The sequence below is a fragment of the Zonotrichia leucophrys genome, chromosome 10, assembly GCF_028769735.1.
Source record: "Zonotrichia leucophrys gambelii isolate GWCS_2022_RI chromosome 10, RI_Zleu_2.0, whole genome shotgun sequence".
NCBI classification, from domain to species: domain Eukaryota; kingdom Metazoa; phylum Chordata; class Aves; order Passeriformes; family Passerellidae; genus Zonotrichia; species Zonotrichia leucophrys.
Genome location: NC_088180.1, coordinates 3,367,304 through 3,382,043, shown reverse-complemented (window position 1 = coordinate 3,382,043; position 14,740 = coordinate 3,367,304). Strand labels below are relative to the sequence as shown.

The 14,740-nt window shown below is 61.4% G+C and overlaps 1 protein-coding gene across 1 annotated transcript; it reads left to right on the top strand.

Moving 5' to 3' along the window:
* The first annotated feature begins 2,094 nt into the window (after positions 1 to 2,094).
* LOC135452425 (cholesterol side-chain cleavage enzyme, mitochondrial) lies at positions 2,095 to 13,995 on the top strand. The gene is made up of 9 exons (XM_064722460.1): positions 2,095 to 2,435; positions 3,983 to 4,138; positions 5,052 to 5,245; positions 7,790 to 7,993; positions 8,990 to 9,150; positions 11,141 to 11,307; positions 11,405 to 11,483; positions 12,426 to 12,617; positions 13,619 to 13,995. The coding sequence occupies exons 1-9, from the start codon at positions 2,143 to 2,145 to the stop codon at positions 13,739 to 13,741; spliced, it is 1,569 nt and encodes a 522-aa protein (XP_064578530.1). The 5' UTR covers positions 2,095 to 2,142; the 3' UTR covers positions 13,742 to 13,995.
* Positions 13,996 to 14,740: the final 745 nt, after the last annotated feature.

Sequence of the window (14,740 nt, the reverse complement as noted above, 5' to 3'; positions counted from 1 at the left end):
AGAATTTCCACCCTGGAATGGATGGAAGCGGGTGCAGGCAGCCAGAATTCCAGTTTAGCTGCCCAAAATCCCTCTCCTTGCCCAAACACCCAGCTGAGAGCTGGGGCCGAGCCCCGCGGGTGACAGTGACACAGGCAGGTGTCACCTCCCCGTCCCTGAGAGCAGCCAGGACAAACCGCGGAGGTTTTTTTGCCGAATTCCCCGAGGAAAGCAGCTCGGGCCGAGCCCTGCGGGTGTTTTTATCCCGGGACACGCTCCCAGTCCCGCCCGCTGCTTCCTGAAATCCAGCGAGCCAAAACCCGGGATTTGTTGTGGCCCAAGGGAGCCGCGATGTCCCCGCGCTGTCACCTCGTTGTCCCCGGGGTTATTCTGGTACCTGAGCTCACCCGGGATGCTCCAGCACACGGGCTCAGATATTCCAGCAGCTTTTCCAGCCTTTTCCCGGCACAGGCAAAGCGGAGACCTCCCTGCCCCATGGATACCCTATAGGGACCTCCGGAGGGAGCCCCCTGCCCTATAGAAAACCCCAAACAACAACAAACACACCGGGAGCATTTGGGGTTTTTTTCCAGAGTTTCTTTCACTATGCAGCGTGTCCCTCGGTGTCCCCCAGTGTCCCCCTGTGTCCCTCAGAGTCCCTCAGTGTCCCTTGGTGTCCCACACTGTCCCTCAGTGTCCCTCCATGTCCCCCAGTGTCCCTTTGTGTCCCCCAGTGTCCCTCCATGTCCCTCGGCATCCCTCTGTGTCCCTTTGTGTCCCCCAGTGTCCCTCAGTGTCCCTTTGTGTCCCTCTGTGTCCCTCAGTGTCTGTCCATGTCCCTCAGTGTCCCCCAGCGTCCCTCCATGTCGCTCAGCATCCCTCTGTGTCCCTTGGTGTCCCTCGGGGTCCCCCAGTGTCCCTCCATGTCCCTCCTAGACCCTCTGTGTCCCCCCCCCCAGCTCAGGGGGACAGGAGGGGGTGGCACTGTGTCACCATGTCCCCAAGGCGTGGGGCTGCAGCCGGTGGGGTTTGGGGCTGGGACAGCAGGGGACAGGGACAGCAGGGGACAGCCCCTGAGGCCTGCAGGGGACAGGAGGGGACAAGGACCATGGGACAGGAGGAGGGAGCCCCTGAGGCCTGCAGGGGACAGGAGGGGACAAGGACCACGGGGCAGGAGGGGACAGCTCCGCGCTCCGCCGAGGGAGGGGACCGGCGCTGTCCCCGCGCGGTGGCACTGACGGGCCCCGCGCGCCCCCCGGTGTTTGTCGCCGATGTCGCATCCGCCGCCAGCCCCGCTCGGCGTCCCCGCTGCTCATCCCTGTCCCGGGGACACCCCAAAGAGGGGACCCCTGTGTCCCCCTCCCCATTGTCCCCCACGCCAGCGCCTGGGGACAAGGGACAAGGGACAAGCTTTGTCTCCGGCTCAGGTCACTCCAAAGCCATTCCCAAAAGCTCACAGGGGATGTTTGGGATTTGGGATTTGGATTTGGGATTTGGGGTTTGGGATTTGGAATTTGGGATTTGAGGTTGGAATCTGGGGTTTGAGGTTTGGGGTTTGGGGTTTTGGGTTTGCGGTTTGGAGTTTGGGATCTGGGGTTTGGGGTTTGGAGTTTGGGATTTGGGGTTTGGGGTCTGGGATTTGGGATTTGAATTTGGAGTTTGGGATTTGAGGTTTGGGGTCTGGGGTTTGGGGTCTGGAGTTTGAGATTTGTAATTTGGGGTTTGGGATTTGGGATCTGGGGTTTGAGATTTGGGGCTTGGGGTCTGGGATTTGGGATTTGGGGTCTGGGATTTGGGATCTGGAGTTTGAGATTTGTAATTTGGGGTTTGGGATCTGGGGTTTGAGGTTTGGAATTTGGAGTTTGGGGTTTGGGACGCAGCCCTGGAATGCCGGGCCCGCCCCGTCTCGCGGCACGTGGGGCGCCCCCAGCAGGGGCACCGCGTCCCCAAGGCCACCCCCGCCGGGTGACCCTGGCTGGCGGCCCCCAAGGCTGTCCCGGCCGGGGTGCCCTGCCCCGCGCCTCGTTATCACTTTGGGGCACCTCCCGCCCCTCTGCCAAGGCCACCCCGGGTGTCACCTGTCCGGGGCCGCTTTGGGGCGGGAGCAGCTCCGGGAGCTCGGCATAAGAGCGAGGCCACCGCGTCCCTCGGGCCACCGTCCCCATGCTCGCCCGGGCTGTCACCGCGGCCGGAGCGCTGCGGGGATGTCCCCGAGCCGCAGCCGCGGGATGTCGCCGGCTCGGCGGGGCTGCGAGCGCTGTCCCCCCGGCTGTGCCCCCGGCTGTGCCCCCGGCTGTCCCCAAGGCTGTCCCCTCGGCCCCCCGGCCCTTTAACCAGGTGCCGGGCGATTGGAGGGCGGGCTGGCTCAACCTGTACCGCTTCTGGCGGGAGGGCGGCCTCAGCAACCTGCACCTCAGCATGGCCGGCAAGTTCCGCCGCTTCGGGCCCATCTACAGGTCAGCTGGCCCTGTCCCCTCCCGTGTCCCCTCCTCGTGTCCCCTGCTCGGTCCTCTCCGTGTGTACTCTCCTCGAGTCCCCTCCCTGTGTCCCCTGCCCCGTCCTCTGCCCTTGTCCCCTCCCCATGTCCCCTCTCTACATCCCTTCCCTGTGTCCCCTTCCCATGTCCCCTGCCTCTGCCCCCACCCGTGTCCCCAGCTCGTGTCCCCTCCCGGGTCCCCTCCCCATGTATCCTCCCTGTGTACCCTGCCCCTGTCACCCCCTGCGTCCCCTGCCTGGTCCTCTGCCCCTGTCCCCTGCCCGTGTCCTGTCCCGTGTCCCCTCCCTGTGTCCCCGCTCCGTGTGCCCTGCCCGGTCCTCTCCCTGTGTACTTTCCTCATGTCCCCTCCCTGTGTCCCCTGTTCGGTCCCCTGCTCCTGTCCCCTGCCCATGTCCCCTCCCTGTGTCACCTCCCTTGTCCCCTGCTCGTGTCCCCTGCTCGTTTTCCCACCCCCTGTCCCCTGCTCGCTACCCTGCCTGTGTCCCCTCCCCGCGTCACCTCCCCGGTCCTCTGGTCGTGTCCCCTCCCTGTGTCCCCTCCCTGTGTCCCCTGCTCGTGTCCCCTGTCCCTGTCTCCTGCCTCTGTCCCCTGCTCCTGTCCCCTCCCTGCGTCCCCTGCCTGGTCCTCTCCCGGTGTCCCCTCCTGTGTCCCCTGCCCTGTCCCCAGCCCAGCCGCGTTCCCAGTCCGGGGCTGAGCTGCTGGAGGAGCCTCGCCCGGCTTGGGGACACCGTGAGGGACAGGAGGGGAGGGGACAGGGACTGAGGGACAAGAAGGGGCAGGTCCTGTACCCTAGGAAAGGACAGGACACTTGGGACAGGATCTGGTGACAGATGCTGTGCCCTGGGAGGGGACAGGGAACCTGGAGAAGGAGGCCACAGGTGTTGTGCCCAGGGAGGGGACAGGGCCTGAGGGGTGGGAGGGGACAGAGACTGTGAAGGACAAGAGGGGACAGGGACTGTGGGTGGGGGGGACATCCCCCATGCCCAGGGAGGGGACAGGGACTGTGGGACAGGGCCCTGTGGATGTGGGATTTGGGGATAAGGGGGACAGGACATTGCCAGGGGGACAGGACATTGCCAGGAGAATGGGACAGGACATTGGCATGGGGACAGGACACTGCCATGAGGATAGAACATTGCTATGGGGACAGGACAGGACATGGCCATGGGGACAGGACAGGACATTGTCATGGGGACAGGGCAGGGCATTCGCATGGGGACAGGACAGGGCAGGACATTGCCATAGGGACAGGACATTGCCATAGGGACAGGACATTGCCATAGGGACAGGACATTGCCATGAAGACAGGACACTCCCATGGGGACAAGGCAAGACATTGTCACAGGACACACTACCATAGGGACAGGACATTGCCAGGGGGACAGGACAGTACATTGTCATGGGGACAGAACATTGCCATAGGATAGGACACTGCCATGGGGACAGGACAGGACATTGTCACAGGGCCAGGCCCCCCAGGTCGGGGTGCTGACGCTGTGTCCCCAGGGAGAAGCTGGGCACCTACGAGAGCGTGAACATCGTCACCCCCGGGGACGCGGCCACGCTGTTCCAGGCCGAGGGGGCCCTGCCCGAGCGCTTCCGTGTCCCCCCCTGGGTGGCCTACAGGGACTTCCGCAACAAACCCTACGGCGTGCTGCTCAAGTGAGTGACACCCCAAAAATCCCAAAAACAGAGCAGGGACCCCAAACCCTACGGCGTGCTGCTCAAGTGAGTGACACCCCAAAAACAAACCCTATGGCGTGCTGCTCAAGTGAGTGAGGATCCCAAAAACCAGGTGGGGACCCCAAAAAGAGAATGGGGACCCCAAATCCCCAGGAGTGGAGACCCCAAATCCAGCCTCCTCAAGTGAATAGGGATCCCAAATCCACACAAGTGGAACCCTAAATCCGAGCTCCTCAAGGGAGTGGGGACCCCAAACCTGGGCTCCTGATGCTCCTCAATTGAGTGGGGACCCAAAATCACCTCAAGCCAGTGGGGCTCCCAACTCCAGGCCTCTCAAATAAGTGGGGACCCCAAATCTGGGCTTCTCAAGTGATTGGGGGATCCCAAATCCCTTCCAAGTGAGTGGGGATCCCAAATCTGGGCTCCTCAAGTGAGTGTGGACCCCAAATCCCCTGCAATGAGTGAGGACCCCAAATCTGGACTCCTCAAGTGAATGGGGACCCCAAATCCCCTCCTGTGAGCTGGATCCCAATTCTGGGCTCCTGTCCCTTCTCAAGTGATTGGGGCCCCAAATCTGGACTCCTCAAATGATTGGGACCCCAAATCCAGCGAGGACCCCAAATCTGGGCTCTTCAATTGAGTGTGGACCCCAAATCCCTTCAAGAGATTTGGGGACACCAAATCCAGTGGGGACCCCAAATGTGGGCTCCTCAAGTGATTGAGGGACCCCAAATCCAGTGGGGACCCCAAATGTGGGCTCCTCAAGCGATTGGGGGGCCCCAAATCCAGACCCAGCCGTGGCAGTCCCACCACAGGGCGCATGGCGTGGCCGGAGGGGACATTGGGGACATTGTGGGCGCTCTGGGGGTGACAGTGGCCGCGTGCCCCGCAGGACGGGCCAGGCGTGGCGCTCGGAGCGGCTGCTGCTCAACAAGGAGGCGCTGGCGCCCGCGGCCGTGCCCGGCTTCGTGCCCCTGCTCAGCGCCGTGGGCGAGGATTTCGTGCGGCGCGCGCGGGCCCAGGCGCGGCTCAGCGGCTGCTGGAGCGGCGACTTCAGCCAGGAGCTCTTCCGCTTCGCCCTCGAGTGTGAGTGACGCCTGGCACCCCAAAAAGTACCCCAAAAGGAGCCCAAAAGAAGCCCAAAAATCTGCCCACAAAACCCCCCCAAAAACCTCCAAAGGAAAGAATCCCAAAAGAGCCCCCCAAAAAACCAAAAAGCCCCAAAAAAACCTCAAACCCAAAAAAGCCCCAAAACAAAAATAAAAAACAGCAACAACCCAAAAACCCAAAAATAACCCCAAAAAAAAGAAAACCCAAAAACCCAAGAAATTCCAATGTCCCCCAAAAAAACCGCAACCCTCCCCCCAAAACCCAATCCCCTCAAAAAAACTCTAGAAAACTCCCAAAACACAAAAAAACCCAAATCCCCAAAAAACCCGAAAAACCAACGCCCCCCCCCAAAAACCTAAAACCCCAAAAAACCCCCAAAACCTAAAAAAAACCCCAAACAACAAATAAACCACCCCAAATCCCCAAAAAACCCCAAAAAACGAACGCCCCCCCAAAAACCTAAAACCCCAAAAAACCCCCAAAACCTAAAAAAACCCAAACAACAAAAAAACCACCCAAATTCCAATGCCCCCCAAAAAAACCCAAAACGCAAAACCACCCCAAAACAACAACAAAAAAACCCCAAAAAATCCTAACCCTAAAAAATCCCCTCCCTAAAAAAACCCAAAACCTTCCAAAAACCCCTCCAACCGCCCCAAAAAAACAACCCCCTTCCCAAAAATATCTCAAAACACCAAAACCACCCAAAACCCCCCAAAACACCAAAACCCTCTCAAAAACACCAAACCCCCCAAAAAACCCCGACCCTCCTAAAAATCCCCCAAACCCCACAAAACCACAAAAAAACCCCAAACCCCCACTCCTCCCAAAAAAAACCCAAAAAAACCAACCCCCCCCAAACAAACCCCAAATCCCCCAAAACCCAAAAATATAAAACCCCAAAAGCCCCACAACCCAAAATAACCCCAAAACTCCCCAAAAACCACCAGCCCCGGCCTCAGGGATTGGCCAAAGGACAGAGAAGTGTGTCCCCTCCCCATGCAGGATGTCCCCTCCCCATGTGGGATGTCCCTTGTCCTGGTGGGATGTCCCCAGAGCCCCCACACTGGTGGCACAGCAGCCATTTGTCCTTCCCTGGCCACCAGCTGGTGACAATCCCGGCCCCTCAGGGACAAACTGGAGGCCAGGCCAGGCTCCATGGGCACAGCAAGGCTGGAGGTGGCCTTGGGGACAGGGACGTGTCCCTGACGGTCACTGGGTGCACCTGGGCCAGGTCTCCATGGCCTTGGGGACAGGGACGTGTCCCTGATGGTCACTGGGTGCACCTGGGCCAGGTCTCCATGGCCTTGGGGACAGGGACAGGTCCCTCAAAGTCATTTGGAGCACCTGGGGCTGGTCCCTGTGGCCATGGGACACTGTGATGGACAGGCCATGGGGACAGGGACATGGACAGTGACAGGGACAGGACATGTCCCTGACTGTCCCCGTCCCCAGTGGTGTGCCATGTGCTGTACAGGGATGTCCCTGTGGCCGTGGGGACAATGACAATGACATGTCCCTGTCCCCAGTGGTGCACCACGTGCTGTAGAGGGAGCGCCTGGGGCTGGTCCCTATGGCCATGGGGACAATGACAATGATGTGTCACTGTCCCCAGTGGTGTGCCACGTGTTGTAGAGGGAGCACCTGGGGCTGGTCCCTGTGGCCATGGTGATGGGGACAATGACAATGACATGTCCCATCCCCAGCGGTGTGCCACGTGCTGTACAGGGAGATCCCTGTGGCCATGGGGACAATGACAATGCCAACAACGTGTCCCTGTCCCTGTCCCCAGTGTGTGCCACGTGCTGTACGGGGAGCACCTGAGGCTGGTCCCTGTGGCCATGGGGATGGAGACAATGACAATGACATGCCCCTCACTGTCCCTGTCCCATCCCCAGCCATGTGCCATGTGGTGTACGGTCCCTGTGGCCATGGAGACAATGACAATGACATGTCCCCGTCCCCAGTGGTGTGCCACGTGCTCTACGGGGAGCGCCTGGGGCTGGTCCCTATGGCCATGGGGACAATGACAATGATGTGTCACTGTCCCCAGTGGTGTGCCACGTGCTGTACGGGGAGCGCCTGGGGCTGGTCCCTGTGGCCATGGTGATGGGGACAATGACAATGACATGTCCCATCCCCAGCGGTGTGCCACGTGCTGTACAGGGAGATCCCTGTGGCCATGGGGACAATGACAACGACAATGCCAATGCCAATGACATGTCCCTGTCCCTGTCCCAGCGGTGTGCCATGTGCTGTATGGGGAGGTCTCTGTGGCCATGGGGACAATGACAATGACAATGACAATGACATGTCCCTGTCCCATTCCTAGTGGTGTGCCACGTGCTGTACAGGGAGCGCCTGGGGCTGGTCCCTGTGGCCATGGGGACAATGCCAATGCCAATGCCAATGCCAATGACGTGTCCCTGTCCCTGTCCCAGCGGTGTGCCACGTGCTGTACGGGGAGGTCCCTGTGGCCATGGGGACAATGACAATGACAATGACATGTCCCATCCCCAGCGGTGTGCCACGTGCTGTACGGGGAGCGCCTGGGGCTGCTGCAGGATTTCGTGCAGCCCGAGGCCCAGCGCTTCATCGAGGCCGTGTCGCGCATGTTCCACACCACGGCGCCCATGCTGTACCTGCCGCCCGCGCTGCTGCAGCGCCTGCGCAGCCACACCTGGCGCCAGCACGTGCAGGCCTGGGACGCCATCTTCTACCAGGGTCAGTGCCACCACCCCGACGCCACCCCTGCCACCTCTGGGGACACCTCGCCCTGACACCTCACCCTGCCACCTCGCCCTCCACCTCATCCTGTCCACTTGCCCTGCCACTTCTGGGGATACCTCTGGGGACACCTCGCCCTGTCACCACACCCTGTCACCTCGCCCTCCACCTCATCCTGTCACCTGACCCTGCCACCTCTGGGGACATCTTGCCTTGTCACTTCTCCCTACCACCTCTCCCTGCCACCTTGCTCTGTCACCTCCCTCTTCCACCTCTGGGGACACCTCATCTTGCCACCTTGCCCTGCCACCACACCCTGTCACCTCACCCTGCTGCCTCGCTCTTCCACCTCTGGGGACACCTTGACTTGTCACATCACCCTGCCACCATGCCTTGTCACTTCTGGGAACACCTCACTCTGTCACCTCACCCTGCCACCTCAATCTGTCACCTCTGGGGACACCTTACCCTGTGACCTTGTCCTGTCACCTCACCCTGCCACCTCTGGGGACACCTTGCCCTGTCACCTTGCCCTGCCACCTCACCCTGTCATGTCCCCCTGCCACCTCACCCTGTCACCTCTAGGGACACCTTGCCTCATTACCTTGCCCTGTCACCTCTGGGGACACCTTGCTCTGCCACCCCTGTGGTCACCCCATAACCATTTTTTCACCCATTTTTCCCACCCTACCCCACAGACACCTCAAACCATCTGAAACCCCCCTCGATAAATCCCGCTGCAGCCCACCTTCCATCATTCCTCTTCTCCAAAATTTCCGACCTTTCTCACAAACCCACCCTCCAAAACTCCTTCCCAACCCAACTTCTCTCTCAACATCATCCATCCTCTTCCAGAACGTTCCTAAATCAACATTTCTTACCTCAAAATTTACACATAAATATTAAAATCTCCTACAAATCCATTTCCCCCACGCTGACACCTCTGGGGGGTGACACTGATGTCCCCTCCTCGGTGTCCCCGTGTCCCCGCAGCGGACAAGTGCATCCAGAACGTGTACCGGGACCTGCGGCTGTCGCGCAAGAGCCGCCAGGAGCACGTGGGCATCCTGGGCAACCTCATCCTGCGCGACAAGCTGCCCCTGGACGACATCCGCGCCAGCGTCACCGAGATGATGGCAGGGGGCGTGGACACGGTGCGGCCTGGGGACGGGACAGGGACAGGGACAGGGGCCTGGGTGGGCGGGGAGAAGGTCCTGGGTGGTGATGGAGGGACAGGGAGAAGGTCCTGGATGGTGATGGGACAGGCATGGAGAAGGTCCTGGGTGGTGATGGGACAGGCGTGGAGAAGGTCCTGGATGGTGATGGGACAGGGAGAAGGTCCTGGCTGATGCTGGGTGGGACAGGGAGAAGGTCCTGGGTGGTGATGGAGGGACAGGGAGAAGGTCCTGGATGGTGATGGGACAGGCATGGAGAAGGTCCTGGGTGGTGATGGGACAGGGAGAAGGTCCTGGGTGGTTCTGGGACAGGCAGGGAGAATGTCCTGGATGGTGATGGGACAGGCATGGAGAAGGTCCTGGGTGGTGATGGGACAGGGAGAAGGTCCTGGTTGATGGTAGGTGGGACAGGGAGAAGGTCCTGGGTGGTTCTGGGACAGGCATGGAGAAGGTCCTGGATGGTGATGGGACAGGCATGGAGGAGGTCCTGGGTGGTGATGGGACAGGCATGGAGAAGGTCCTGGGTGGTGATGGGACAGGGAGAAGGTCCTGGTTGGTGATGGGTGGGACAGGGAGAAGGTCCTGGGTGGTTCTGGGACAGGCAGGGAGAATGTCCTGGGTTGGACAGGGAGAAGGTCTTGGTTGGGGCAGGGAGAAGGTCCTGGTTGGTGTTGGGACAAACAGGGGGAAGGTCCTGGCTGGTGAAGAGTGGTCAGGGAGAAGGTCCTGGGTGGAGAAGGGAGGGAGAAGGTTCTGGATTGGGCAGGGAGAAGGCCGTGGGTGGTGTTGGGTGGGTCAGGGAGAAGGTCCAGGCCTGGACAGGGAGAAGGTCCTGGTTGGTGATGGATGGGACAGGGAGAAGGTCCTTGGTGTTCGGTTGGGCAGGCAGGGAGAAGGTCCTGGGTGGGGGAGGGAGAAGGTCGTGGGTGGTGTTGGATGGGTCAGGGAAAAGGTCCTGGTTGGGGTTGGTGTTGATGTTGGGACAGGCGGAGAGAAGGTCCTGGATGGAGCAGGGAGAAGTTCCTGGTTGGTGATGGGACAAGAAGGGGGAAGGTCCTGGGTGGGGCAGGGAGGGAGAAGGTTCTGGATTGGGCAGGGAGAAGGTCCTGGCTGGTCCTGGGTGGGGCAGGCAAGGGGAAGGTCCTGGTTGGTGATGGGTGGGACAGGGAGAAGGTCCTGGGTGGTTCTGGGTGGGGCAGGGAAAAAGTCCCAGGTGGTGATGGAAGGGCAGGGAGGGAGAAAGTCCTGACTGGTGATGAGTGGTCAGGGAGAAGGTCCTGGGTGGGGCAGGGAGGGAGAAGGTCTTGGATTGGACAGGGAGAAGGTCATGGGTGGTGATGGGTGGGGCAGGCAAGGGGAAGGTCCTGTTGGTGGTGGGTGGGACAGGGAGAAGGTCCTGGGTGGGGCAGGGAGGGAGAAGGTCTTGGATTGGACAGGGAGAAGGTCATGGGTGGTGATGGGTGGGGCAGGGAGAAATTCCTGGTTGGGGCTGGCTAGGGCAGGGAGAAGGTCCTGGTTGGTGATAGGTGGGGCAGGGAGGGAGAAGGTCCTGCTTGGGGCAGGAAGAAGGTTGTGGGTGGTGTTGGATGGGTCCGGGAGAAGGTCTTGGGTGGTGCTGGGAGGAACAGGCAGGGAGAAAGTCCTGGACTGGACAGGGAGAAGGTCCTGGTTGGCGCTAGGACAGGCAAGGAGAAGGTCCTGGCTGGTAATGGGACAGGCAGGGAGAAGGTCCTGGTTGGTGATGGGTGGGGCAGCACCAAGCTGGGCAGGGAGAAGGTCCTGGCAGCACTGAGCAGGTCCTGGCAGCTCTGGGCCATCAGGAGCAGGTCCTGGCAGGGCTGAGCAGGTCCTGGCAACACTGAGCAGGTCCTGGCAGGGCTGAGCAGGTCCTGGCAGGGAAGAGCACCTGGCAGCTGCGGGCCAGCAGGAGCAGGTCCTGGCAGCTGTGTCCCCTGTGTGTGTCCCCCAGACGTCCATGACCCTGCAGTGGGCCATGCTGGAGCTGGCGCGGGCCCCGGGCGTGCAGGAGCAGCTGCGGGCCGAGGTCCTGGCAGCCAAACGCGAGGCGGGCGGCGACCGCGAGAAGATGCTGAAATCCACACGGCTGCTCAAGGCCGCCATCAAGGAGACACTCAGGTGAGGAGGAGGAGGAGGAGGGGCTCAGGGGAGGAGGACAAGCCCTTCCTCCCCGGAGGGTCCCCAAGGCCGCGGTGTCACTGTCACTGTCGCGCAGGCTGCACCCGGTGGCCGTGACCCTGCAGAGGTACACCACGCACGAGGTCATCCTGCAGGACTACCGCATCCCACCCGGGGTGAGGGGACACCGGGACACGGGGACAGGGGGACACTGGGACATGGGGACACGGGGATGTTGGGATGTGGGGACATGGGGAAATGGGGACAGGAGGACAGAGGGAGAGGGGGACATGGGGAGAGTGGGACACGGGACACAGGGACATGGGGAGATGGGGAGATGGGAACACAGGAACATGGGGACATGGGAACATAGGAGTGATGGGGACATGGGCACATGGGGACATGGGGAGATGAGGACACGGGGAGATGGGGACATGGGGATGGTGGTGACATGGAGACAGAGGGGGCAGGGAGACACAGGGACACAGGGAAATGAGGACATGGGGACACAGGGATGCGGGAACATGAGGGCATGAGGACATGAGGACGTGATGATACAAGGACACGGGAACATGTGGACATGAGGACACAAGGACACAAGGACATAAGGACACGAGGACAAGAGGACATAAAGACACAGGGGCATGAGGACATGGGGATGTGGTGACAGAGTGACATGGTGACATGATGCCCCTGCCTCCTGTGGGACATGGGGGGACACAGAGACGCAGGGGAGCAGGGACATGAGGACACGAGGACATGAAGACACGGGGAAACGAGGACATGAGGACATGGAGATACAAGGACACGAGGACATGGGGACATGGGAACATGGGGACATAAGGACACAAGGACATGGAGACACAGGGACATAAGGACACGGGGACATGAGGACTTGGGGACACAGGGACATGAGGACATGGGGAAATGAGGATATGAGGACATAAGGACATGATGATACAAGGACATGAGGACATGGGGACATGAGAACATAGGGACATGGGGACGTGGTGACATGAGGACATGGGGACATGGGGAAGTAGCAATGTGGAGACATGGGGACATGAGGACACAAGGACACAGTGACACGGTGACACGCTGTCCCTGGTGCCCCGCAGACGCTGGTGCAGGTGGGGCTGTACGCCATGGGCCGTGACCCCGCCGTGTTCCCGCGGCCCGAGCGCTTCCTCCCGCAGCGCTGGCTGCAGGCCGGCCCCAAACCCTTCCTGGGGCTCGGCTTCGGCTTCGGGCCCCGCCAGTGCCTGGGCCGGCGCATCGCCGAGCTCGAGATGCAGCTCTTCCTCATGCACGTGAGTGTCCCCTGTCCCCAGCGCCGGGGGACAGCGTGGCGGGGTCTGTCACATGGGGTCCCTGACATCAAGGGAGAGTGTAGTGGCAGTGGGGTCCATCCTGCAGAGTCCCCAATGCCAGGGGACATCACAGGGGCTGCAGGGTCTGTGCTGTGGGGTCCCCAACATGAGGGGACAGCACGGTGGCCATGGGGTCTGTCACACAGGGTCTCTGATGTGAGGGGACAGTGGGGTGGCCACAGGGTTTGTCCACATGGGGTCTCCAATGCCAAGTTCATCCCTGTGGAGTCCCTGACATGAGGGGACAATGTGGTGGCCATGGGGTCCATCCCCGTGGGAGAGGGGACAGCGCAGTGGCCGCGGAGTCTGTGCTGTGGGGTCCCCAACATGAGGGGACAGCGCAGTGGCCGTGGAGTCTGTGCTGTGGGATCCCCAACATGAGGGGACAGCACGGTGGCCATGGGGTTTGTCCACATGGGGTCCTCAATGCCAGGGGACAACACGGTGGCTGTGGAGTCTGTCCCACATGGTCCCCGATGTGAGGGGACAGCGGGTGGCTGTGGGGTTGTCCACATAGGATCCCCAATGTCAGGGGACAGTGTGGTGGCAGTGGCGTCCATCCTGCAGAGTCCCCAATGCCAGGGGACATCACAGGGGCTGCAGGGTCTGTGCTGTGGGGTCCCCAACATGAGGGGACAGCGCTGTGGCCACAGGGTCTGTCACACAGGTTCCCTGATGTGAGGGGACAGCGGGGTGGCCACAGGGTTTGTCCCATGGGGTCCCCAATGCCAAGTCCATCCCTGTGGAGTCCCTGACATGAGGGGACAATGTGGTGGCCATGGGGTCCATCCCCGTGGGAGAGGGGACAGCGCAGTGGCCGTGGAGTCCATCCTGTGGAATGCTGGTTTGGCTTGGCTCAGAGTGGCCTCAAAGGTCACCCTGGGCCTTGCTCCAGTGTCCCCAAGTCCCCCAGCCCCACGGCCGTGTCCCCTCCACCCCAGATCCTGGAGAACTTCAAGATCGAGACCATGCGGGCCGTGGAGATCGGCACCAAGTTCGACCTGATCCTGATCCCGGACCGGCCCATCCAGCTGACCCTGCGGCCCCTCGAGGGCCAGCCCTGAGCAGGGGACACCAGGGGACACCCCCATGTCCCCCATTTGGGGACAGTGGGGATGCTCCCAGGGCTGCGGCCGTGGCTCAAGGCTGCACTGTACAGGGGAGACAAAGCGGGGCAGCCCCCTGGGGAAGGGAATTTGGGGGGGTTTGGGGGTCCCCTCTGGCTGTCGGGGGTCCCACTGAGCTCCCCCGAGCCTCTGGAATGTCCTGGAGCCTCTGGAATGTTCTGGAATGTTCAGCCTGGCCTCTGCTCCATGGGAAAGGCGCCCGCGGGGTCGGGGCAGGGGGGCAGCGCCCGGGGGGGCTCAGGAAGGGCCCGAAGGGTCTGGGGGCACAGGGGGGCACCCATGGGGGCAATCAGCCCCCTCTGGGGTGGGCAAGGGACACCAGGGACATTGGGGACATTGGGGGACACTGGGGACATTGAGGACATTTGGGACACTGGGGGTCAGTGGGGACATTGGGGGTCATTGGGGGCATTGGGGACACTGGGAACACCAGGGACACTGGGAACACTGGGGACATTGGGGTCAGTGGGGACATTGGGGACACCATGGACATTGGGGTCAGTGGGGACACTGGGAACCCTGGGGGACACTGGGGACACTGGGGGTCACTCCCAGGGGAGGGCTCAGGGGTGGGCAGGGGGACACTGGGGACACTAGGGGCATTGGGGACACTGGGGACATTGGGGTCACTGGGAGTCATGGGCGACATTGGGGACACCAGGGACATTGGGGTCACTGTGGACACTGGGTCACTGGGGACATTTGGGACATTGGGGAGTAACTGGGGAGGGCCCTGGGGTGGGCAGGGGTCACTGGGGACACTGGGAGTAACTGGGGACACTGGGGACATCGGGGACACTTGCAGGGGAGGGCTCTGGGATGGTCACAAGGACACTGGGGGCATTGGGGTCACTGGGGGTCACTGGAGACACTGTAGGTCACCGGTATCACTGTAGGGTCACTGGTGTCACTGTGGGTCACTGTAGGGTCACCGGT

What these genes read in the sequence shown, in the direction of transcription:
- LOC135452425 (XM_064722460.1), top strand. Translation starts at nt 2,143, where the DNA reads ATGCTCGCCCGGGCTGTCACCGCGGCCGGAGCGCTGCGGGGATGTCCC. An exon ending in TGGCAGGGGGCGTGGACACG is followed by an intron (nt 9,151 to 11,140) that starts GTGCGGCCTGGG and finishes TGTGTCCCCCAG; the next exon opens with ACGTCCATGACCCTGCAGTG. An exon ending in GCCATCAAGGAGACACTCAG is followed by an intron (nt 11,308 to 11,404) that starts GTGAGGAGGAGG and finishes ACTGTCGCGCAG; the next exon opens with GCTGCACCCGGTGGCCGTGA.